This window comes from Gadus macrocephalus, chromosome 19 (assembly GCF_031168955.1).
Source record: "Gadus macrocephalus chromosome 19, ASM3116895v1".
Taxonomy (NCBI): domain Eukaryota; kingdom Metazoa; phylum Chordata; class Actinopteri; order Gadiformes; family Gadidae; genus Gadus; species Gadus macrocephalus.
Genome location: NC_082400.1, coordinates 16,185,857 through 16,195,856, shown reverse-complemented (window position 1 = coordinate 16,195,856; position 10,000 = coordinate 16,185,857). Strand labels below are relative to the sequence as shown.

Below are 10,000 nucleotides of genomic sequence, written 5' to 3'. Positions count from 1 at the left end.
GCCTCTCTGTAACCCTAGCAACGATGACACGTTGTATCAATATGGGACCGGATACACCCCCCCCCCCCCCTCGCTCACACACTCGACTGTCGACTGCTCACTGTTGTAAGCCGATTTGCATACATTAGCATAGTCATATTATACGCCTGTAATTATAACTACACAGGGCTGTTGTCGTATGATGAACCAGAACCCAGCCTCTGTCTTTGTGGGGTATTAGATGTGTTGTACCCCCGATACCGATAGCATAGTTTCCAGATTGTCGTGACTATTTCGAGTATTTTCGCCAAAAGGCTAGATGAAAAGTAGGTCAGTCGCACGCGGCCAACAAATTGACAACGAGGACCGAGTGACTCCACTGAGGGGAAAACAAAGCAACACATTAGGAGGAAGCCCATTAAGGGAGTAGTGATGAGGGAGGCAAACGGTCTCTTCTCAGGCTCTGTTTATGATGGCGGGTTTAATGACAAACGAACGCCGCGACGGATGAGTACGCATCTCCTAAACTCTGTGAATGAATCTCTCGCTATTCATGCACAGCGGGCACCGGGGCGTATGGGTACCAGCGGGGGGTCGGGTGGGGGTGGTGAGGGGAGTGTGTGTGTGTGTGTGTGTGTGTGTGTGGGGGGGGGGGGACCTCCACCGTGCTGTTAATCTGTGATGGAGCGTCACACTCTCACTGTGGCTGTGAACGTGACGGTTTGTCTCTTGCAGAACCAAAGACAGACTGTCAGCCCCTGCCGTCTGGCCACGACAAGTGATCAGTCGCCCCCCCCCCACCAGACACCCGCACCGTGGGGGAGATACTGAGCCGGTTACAGGGTCGGGTCCATCCGTTCCCGTTACACCACGCGGGACAGGACAGGAGCTCAGTGGACGCCGGACCGAAAATCCATTCAGAATTTCGGTTCCGGTTTCACATTTCGGAGCCTTTTGGGTATTTTGCATTTGACTGTGAATGGACTTTTCATCGGAAAAGTGTAATTGTTTTAATGGATTCGTTTTATGATGTATTGCAGGTTCTTTTGTACCCAGGGCCCTATTTAAACACACACAAGCACACACACACACACACACACACACACACACACACACACACACACACACACACACACACACACACAATGGGTATTCCTGACCTAATAAGAAACAGTTACCTTTTGAACATGCCCATCCTGATCAGTGTCGTCATCACAGATCCATCCACCTCCCCGAAGAACCGCCCAGCCTATCAGGGCAGAGGAAAGGCGGGAATTAACAGTTATGGCGAACATCGGATTGGTTATGGAGATCCTAATCTTGTCATGTCCTCAGTCTGAATATAAAAAAACATTATCTGTTCAATATCCCGTTGTCTGTCCTTCCTTTATCACACTCCACACGCAGGTACGCACTCAAAAACACAAACACACACAGACAGACACATGCTCAAACACACGCATGCACATACACACACACACACACACACACACACCCACAAGCACACACCAATCAACTTTAATAAACAAGACTTCTTCTTCAGCTCCATTGTTTTTTGTTAGACGACAACTCTGGTCGGCTTCACATATCAACCAATAATAGCAACATGTTTCACGGCTAACACTAACACAGCTGGCTATTGTGTTTGAAGGCAAAATTACAATGGCCTCTCTATGCCTCTGTGTGTGTGTGTGTGTGTGTGTGTGTGTGTGTGTGTGTGTGTGTGTGTGTGTGTGTGTGTGTGTGTGTGTGCTTGTGTGTGAACTCCTCTTCTTTATGTGTGTTTCTGAGAGCCTGAGATAGGACATTTTGGTCTGCGAATTGCATCTTGAAGGTACAAAAAACCAAACATGAAAGAAACAAGCCGTTCCAATTTGTATGTTGTTTAGAAAGGAGAGCAGGAAGACTGAAGCAGAATATATGTGTATATAAACTCATATTAAAACCATTACTTACACAGAAACCATAAAGGGATCTAAAGCGCCTTTACCAACAATTACTCTCCAATTATTCAGGTTCATAAAAACCCATTGTTGTGATTGTCAATGTTAGAAAGACGGGGAATTACCAACTTTGCAATTAAGACAGCATGCTGACACAAAAATAAATGGCTGAATATTACATTCAGGGTTGTCTAGACATACGCTCACTAATTATTCATAATGAATCACTCACTATAAATAAAAAGGAACGTTGATGAATTCTGAAACACGATTTCCTTCTGTCACCGGTTTTATAAAACCCCAACGTCCTTATATTGCATACTTCAGAACTCATAAAGACTTTATGACTACAGTCATCTCATCAACATGCAGCTGAAGGCAACCTTGGACTAGGCAAGAGGAGAAGCACATGAACGACTGAAGGGGGATGACAGGGTGAGGCATGACTGGTTGGAGGTTAGCTAGCTATCTCTGCTGTATACGGGGAATAGGTTAACCTAGCGATTGTAAGTGCTTGCACTTGTTTCTATTAACATCTTTATTGTACCAACAGCGAAATGTTGTTTCACTTTCTTATGACAAATGTACCCATTGTAAGTCGCTTTGGATAAAAGCATCTGCCGAATGCCCTAAATGTAAATGTTAATGTAAATGGAGGGATGGAGGGATAGCAGGATGAGGGGCAAACTGTTGTTGTGGAGTGGTTGCTGTTGTTGTTGCTGTGGTTGTTATTGTTGTCGTGTTCATGTTGTTATTGTTGTGGTTGTTGTTGTTGTGGTTGTTATTGTTGTCGCGTTACTGTTGTGGTTGTTGTTGTTGTGGTTGTTATTGTTGTCGCGTTACTGTTGTTGTGGTTGTTGTTATTGTTGATGTTGTGTTGCATAGCCCCAGCCCTGCTTTGCTCTCTACCCTCGTGCCCGTGGCCACTGCACTGCCGTCTGCAGTTCTGCTGATTCACGGTGCGGACTCATTCCAACCTGTCAACTCTTCTCCATCCAGAGTGGCTCTGGACTGGGCACAGAACGCCTCAGACACTCCTTAGGCTCTGTGTCAGTGATGATACTAATACTAATAGGGTGGGATATTGTGGTTCTAATGTACGCAATTGCGCTTCATAATAAGAAATCCCTTTATATTTTTATCCCGTTATATAGCGACCTTCTCAGACTGAAGTACCCTTAAGGAACCAACACCCGTTGGGTAAAAAACATCACTTTGAATGAAGCAATATTCAGTGTTTTAGTGTAGTGTCCTATTAAGGGAGGAGGACCCAGTGTTTTAGTGTAGTGTCCTATTAAGGGAGGAGGACCCAGTGTTTTAGTGTAGTGTCCTATTAAGGGAGGAGGACCCAGTGTTTTAGTGTAGTGTCCTATTAAGGGAGGAGGACCCAGTGTTTTAATGTAGTGTCCTATTAAGGGAGGAGGACCCAGTGTTTTAATGTAGTGTCCTATTAAGGGAGGAGGACCCAGTGTTTTAGTGTAGTGTCCTATTAAGGGAGGAGGACACAGTGTTTTAGTGTAGTGTCCTACTAAGGGAGGAGGACACAGTGTTTTAGTGTAGTGTCCAATTAAGGGAGGAGGACCCAGTGTTTTAGTATAGTGTCCTATTAAGGGAGGAGGACCCAGTGTTTTAGTGTAGTGTCCTATTAAGGGAGGAGGACCCAGTGTTTTAGTGTAGTGTCCTATTAAGGGAGGAGGACCCAGTGTTTTAGTGTAGTGTCCTATTAAGGGAGGGGGACCCAGTGTTTTAGTGTAGTGTCCTATTAAGGGAGGAGGACCCAGTGTTTTAGTGTAGTGTCCTATTAAGGGAGGAGGACCCAGTGTTTTAGTGTAGTGTCCTATTAAGGGAGGAGGACCCAGTGTTTTAGTGTAGTGTCCTATTAAGGGAGGAGGACACAGTGTTTTAGTGTAGTGTCCTATTAAGGGAGGAGGACCCAGTGTTTTAGTGTAGTGTCCTATTAAGGGAGGAGGACCCAGTGTTTTAGTGTAGTGTCCTATTAAGGGAGGAGGACCCAGTGTTTTAGTGTAGTGTCCTATTAAGGGAGGAGGACCCAGTGTTTTAGTGTAGTGTCCTATTAAGGGAGGAGGACCCAGTGTTTTAGTGTAGTGTCCTATTAAGGGAGGAGGACCCAGTGTTTTAGTGTAGTGTCCTATTAAGGGAGGAGGACCCAGTGTTTTAGTGTAGTGTCCTATTAAGGGAGGAGGACCCAGTGTTTTAGTGTAGTGTCCTATTAAGGGAGGAGGACCCAGTGTTTTAGTGTAGTGTCCTATTAAGGGAGGAGGACCCAGTGTTTTAGTGTAGTGTCCTATTAAGGGAGGAGGACCCAGTGTTTTAGTGTAGTGTCCTATTAAGGGAGGAGGACCCAGTGTTTTAGTGTAGTGTCCTATTAAGGGAGGAGGACCCAGTGTTTTAGTGTAGTGTCCTATTAAGGGAGGAGGACCCAGTGTTTTAGTGTAGTGTCCTATTAAGGGAGGAGGACCCAGTGTTTTAGTGTAGTGTCCTATTAAGGGAGGAGGACCCAGTGTTTTAGTGTAGTGTCCTATTAAGGGAGGAGGACCCAGTGTTTTAGTGTAGTGTCCTATTAAGGGAGGAGGACCCAGTGTTTTAGTGTAGTGTCCTATTAAGGGAGGAGGACCCAGTGTTTTAGTGTAGTGTCCTATTAAGGGAGGAGGACCCAGTGTTTTAGTGTAGTGTCCTATTAAGGGAGGAGGACCCAGTGTTTTAGTGTAGTGTCCTATTAAGGGAGGAGGACCCAGTGTTTTAGTGTAGTGTCCTATTAAGGGAGGAGGACCCAGTGTTTTAGTGTAGTGTCCTATTAAGGGAGGAGGACCCAGTGTTTTAGTGTAGTGTCCTATTAAGGGAGGAGGACCCAGTGTTTTAGTGTAGTGTCCTATTAAGGGAGGAGGACCCAGTGTTTTAGTGTAGTGTCCTATTAAGGGAGGAGGACCCAGTGTTTTAGTGTAGTGTCCTATTAAGGGAGGAGGACCCAGTGTTTTAGTGTAGTGTCCTATTAAGGGAGGAGGACCCAGTGTTTTAGTGTAGTGTCCTATTAAGGGAGGAGGACCCAGTGTTTTAGTGTAGTGTCCTATTAAGGGAGGAGGACCCAGTGTTTTAGTGTAGTGTCCTATTAAGGGAGGAGGACCCAGTGTTTTAGTGTAGTGTCCTATTAAGGGAGGAGGACCCAGTGTTTTAGTGTAGTGTCCTATTAAGGGAGGAGGACCCAGTGTTTTAGTGTAGTGTCCTATTAAGGGAGGAGGACCCAGTGTTTTAGTGTAGTGTCCTATTAAGGGAGGAGGACCCAGTGTTTTAGTGTAGTGTCCTATTAAGGGAGGAGGACCCAGTGTTTTAGTGTAGTGTCCTATTAAGGGAGGAGGACCCAGTGTTTTAGTGTAGTGTCCTATTAAGGGAGGAGGACCCAGTGTTTTAGTGTAGTGTCCTATTAAGGGAGGAGGACCCAGTGTTTTAGTGTAGTGTCCTATTAAGGGAGGAGGACCCAGTGTTTTAGTGTAGTGTCCTATTAAGGGAGGAGGACCCAGTGTTTTAGTGTAGTGTCCTATTAAGGGAGGAGGACCCAGTGTTTTAGTGTAGTGTCCTATTAAGGGAGGAGGACCCAGTGTTTTAGTGTAGTGTCCTATTAAGGGAGAAGGACCCAGTGTTTTAGTGTAGTGTCCTATTAAGGGAGGAGGACCCAGTGTTTTAGTGTAGTGTCCTATTAAGGGAGGAGGACCCAGTGTTTTAGTGTAGTGTCCTATTAAGGGAGGAGGACCCAGTGTTTTAGTGTAGTGTCCTATTAAGGGAGGAGGACCCAGTGTTTTAGTGTAGTGTCCTATTAAGGGAGGAGGACCCAGTGTTTTAGTGTAGTGTCCTATTAAGGGAGGAGGACCCAGTGTTTTAGTGTAGTGTCCTATTAAGGGAGGAGGACCCAGTGTTTTAGTGTAGTGTCCTATTAAGGGAGGAGGACCCAGTGTTTTAGTGTAGTGTCCTATTAAGGGAGGAGGACCCAGTGTTTTAGTGTAGTGTCCTATTAAGGGAGGAGGACCCAGTGTTTTAGTGTAGTGTCCTATTAAGGGAGGAGGACCCAGTGTTTTAGTGTAGTGTCCTATTAAGGGAGGAGGACCCAGTGTTTTAGTGTAGTGTCCTATTAAGGGAGAAGGACCTAGTGTTTCAGTGTAGTGTCCTATTAAGGGAGGAGGACCCAGTGTTTTAGTGTAGTGTCCTATTAAGGGAGGAGGACCCAGTGTTTTAGTGTAGTGTCCTATTAAGGGAGGAGGACCCAGTGTTTCAGTGTAGTGTCCTATTAAGGGAGGAGGACCCAGTGTTTTAGTGTAGTGTCCTATTAAGGGAGGAGGACCCAGTGTTTTAATGTAGTGTCCTATTAAGGGAGAAGGACCCAGTGTTTTACCAGAGTCACCATCTGCTGTGTTGTGTTACCGACGTCTTGCGCCCCGCCCCGGGTCTCCCCCTAGGCGTCCTGTCAGCAGCCTACACTTCATAAGGACTTGATTATACCACACATCAAAAGTCCACCTGCTTTAATCAGACGGCTGTGTAACAGGCTGAGAGGTGAAGTGTGTGTTTATGTGAGTGGAGGGGCGTTGCTAGGATTAGAGGACATTCATTATTCTAAATAATAATTAACCAGCTCTGTTTTTATTTTGTCTACAGAAAATGTATTTTGATGTCTTTATAATTTAAATGTGTACCTCAAAAAATCTTGTGACTCTGGAGATTAACAATTATTATTGTGATGTTTTAAATACTGTTTCACATTGTGTTTTTTATTGTTTAGTTAGTCTGATGTTGTAATAATATTTAAGCCTTTTGTAATTGTGTTTGGGAGTTCCTGGGAATATGTGTTTGTGTGTGACTCACGTCATTGCGCTCCTTAGAAATGATGACGAAACCATTGTTGTCGATCAGATAGCAGGCGATATCCTAGGAACAGAACGAGAGAAACAGGGAAAGAGAGAAAGAGAAAGAGGAAGAAAAAGAGGAATATGTTGAAAGAATGAGTTAAGGTAAACAGTAAACACCTCTCCATCTCCGAGCCGGGAGCGGGCCTTTCTACTCCACTTATTCTCTACTTACGTAGCTGTCACAGCGAAGTGGACAGACTCCCTCTGTGGTGGAACACTGTGGGGAGATGCAGGCAAAAGAGACGAAACACAAGCAAGTCAAGGAACCGACAACACAATTTCAAGTTTCCAGATTGAGTTTATTTTCCCATCAGGGGAATTGTTGTTCACCGTACTGCGCAATGCATACGACAATACACACAACAACGCACTTAAAGAAGCCAACTAAAACAGAATAAGTAAAACACTGCACTAAAACACAGAACAATATCACAGTGTCTGGCCACAGAGAAAATAAAAACGATGGAAATGGCTATAGAACAGTAAAAGTGAAATAGCTGAAAGGGTACAGAGATAGGTATATAAAAATAGGTAATTTAATGTGCAAATTAAGCAGGTTTATTGCACTGGGGATGAAGGACAATTTGAATATATTGAACCTTGCCCTGGGAAGATTGTACCTCTGGCGTTTCTGTGTATGTGCGTGTGTGAGTGTGTGTGTGTGTGTGTGTGTGTGTGTGTGTGTGTGTGTGTGTGTGTGTGTCTGTGTGTGTGTGAAGGTGAGCTGTGACATCACCTTGTCCTCCTACATTGTCTGTGTGTAACGGTGTGTGTATGTGGAGGGTTCGGATGTGTGCGTCTGTCACATGTCTGATAGAACTCAGATTAGCCTGTGAGAGAGGGCGTTATGTGTTATATACAGTATATATATATATATAAATATATATATATACTGTATATATATCTAACGTGTATGTGTGTGTGTGCGTCCTCCCGCAGGCGTGTGATTGTGTGCATGCACGTGTTTTTGTGTGTATCCGTGTGTGTGTGTACAGTCACACAACCTTGTGCTTGTGTGTGTGTGTGTGTGTGTGTGTGTGTGTGTGTGTGTGTGTGTGTGTGTGTGTGTGTGTGTGTGTGTGCATGTGTGTGTGTGTGTGCGCTCCTGCAGACGTGTGCGTGTGTGACTGTGTGTGTCCACGTTGCAGCACACTATGCAATCTGTTTTGCGGAAGTGTGAAGCTGCATTCACAGCACTCAGCTGGTGTGGCTCCCCACGGGGTACGAGAGCCTCCGGGAAACAAAGAAGACACAGAAAGGGAAGGAAGACGGAAGGAGGGAGGGAAGGAGACAAGTCAAGGAGAGTAGTGGACGAGTGATGTCTACTTACGTCAGTGTCGTTAGGCTGAGGAGATGAAGACACCGTCCACATGAAGGGCAGGGAATGGGATAAGACAGAGAGACACAGAGTCGTTAGAGTGGTAGAGAGACAGTAAGTTCCTCCCCATCAAGCCCAGTGGACGACATTGAAACATCTGCTATGCCACATCGCTGTTGTTCAATGGCCCACAAAAAGAGACACACAAAGACACCATTGTTGACTGGGACTCTGTTCTTCATTTGTATTGTTTCTTTGATTACTTTGATCCAAATATATGTATGTGTATGTATCTGTATATGTATGTTAATATGTATATGTCTAGATATTATATGTTATGTGTTCATATGTGTGCATATATATACATATATGTATCCTACCTACCTCTACTTTAATCAATATATTATATATATTTATCTTCATGTTCCTTGAAAGGTGTTTAAAATAAAATGTATTTGTATTATTAATGTGTGTGGGAGCACCGGTCTCAAACCATTTGCGGCCAAATCATGCGTTTGGAGGGCAAATGGCCTCTATTTATATCACTTTAAAATGTATGCATGAGGAAGTATGGTAGAAGAGGACAGAACCTTGGAGGGTTAAAGCTAGGGTAGACGATTGGGTGAAATTGACTTCAGGGTCGCTGTGATACGGCGTTCATGAAGTGTGTGGATAGTCCACGCGGCCACAGTGTTTATAGTCGCCGGTTTTGCCGTGATGTTGTTGTGGACCCCCCCAGGTGGTTCACGGAGCTCACGGAGCTCACAGATTTCAGAGGTGCGAGAACTGCCACAAAATTGCAGTGTGAACCGCGTGCGAGAAGCCGACACTTTACGATTTTTGCTTCACGGGGGCTTACGCCGTGCAGGCACGGCGATAACAAATTACGTTTGACTGCCCTAAAACCCTTTAGCAAAGGACCCGTAGCAACCCAGCTTCCGATCCGGCCCCAGTCACTCGTGCCTTCCCGGTCTCTCTATGCAGAGTTTTCCAAGTTAACAAAGGAAAGCTGTGAACAGAATAACTTGAGGGTCGTATCTCACAATGTTTCTCATGGGATTCACCCAGAGAGTCCAGTGGGCTTCTAATGAATGCATTTTGCTTCAAGCCCATTCCCAGACGAGGCGGGCTGCGTCTATCTGGGGACGGCCGGCGGCCCTCTGTCCTCCAGCGGAGGCGATACAGAGCGTGTCTGTGTCTGAGAGGAAACATTGCTCATCCTCCACGTTCTCATTATCAAGAACAGGAGCCCCTCCCTTCAATTCCCCATCGCTGCCCCTTCAACAAAACAAGAACCCTCACCGGTATCCCCGCTGGAGCGATGTCGGGATGATGTTAACAACGGTGACTAGCGGTTTACAAATGGAGAATCGACCGGCCGCGTTTGTAGAAACCTGCGAGTTAATGTTTGCGGATTGATTGAACTAGAGTTCCTGAAGTCAGGCAGCATCATTAGCTTATGGATAGCCTCTATTAAGAGGACATGAGTCGCTGTGGCTCCACCAGGAGCTGGGAGTTGGAGGAGCGTTTGTCTTGTCGTGTCGCTGCAGAGAGGGACACCGCGGGACGGTTCGCGGTCGTTAACGTCTCCCCCTTGAACGGGGGACGATGGTCCTCGTCGAGTATATGACGATTTATTGTTTTGATATGGGAGATCCAGATGAGAATCGCACAGTGTTACTGTTGCGGTCAGGCCCGGCGCTATATAATATGACGCCCTAGGCAAGCTTTCCGAGCTTCAGTGATGGTTTCAATAACAATTCAATAGCTGTTCCCCCGTTCCCCCCATTCTCCGTTCCGTTTCGAAACGTGTTTGGACAGCGTGTTTTATTTCGCTTGTTTCA

The 10,000-nt window shown here is 45.6% G+C and overlaps 1 protein-coding gene across 2 annotated transcripts in view; it reads right to left on the bottom strand.

Annotated features, from left to right (window-relative positions):
* Positions 1 to 8,242, bottom strand: part of LOC132447965 (voltage-dependent calcium channel subunit alpha-2/delta-4-like) — a 16,781-nt gene extending 8,539 nt beyond the window's left edge. For both annotated transcript variants that reach the window (XM_060039028.1, XM_060039029.1), the window contains exons 1-4: positions 8,169 to 8,242; positions 7,011 to 7,055; positions 6,795 to 6,857; positions 1,158 to 1,228 (exon numbers count right to left, since the gene is read on the bottom strand). In XM_060039028.1, the coding sequence (XP_059895011.1) occupies positions 1,158 to 1,228; positions 6,795 to 6,857; positions 7,011 to 7,055; positions 8,169 to 8,210 (221 nt within the window). In that variant the 5' untranslated portion in view covers positions 8,211 to 8,242. The remainder of the gene's footprint in view (positions 1 to 1,157; positions 1,229 to 6,794; positions 6,858 to 7,010; positions 7,056 to 8,168) is intronic.
* Positions 8,243 to 10,000: the final 1,758 nt, after the last annotated feature.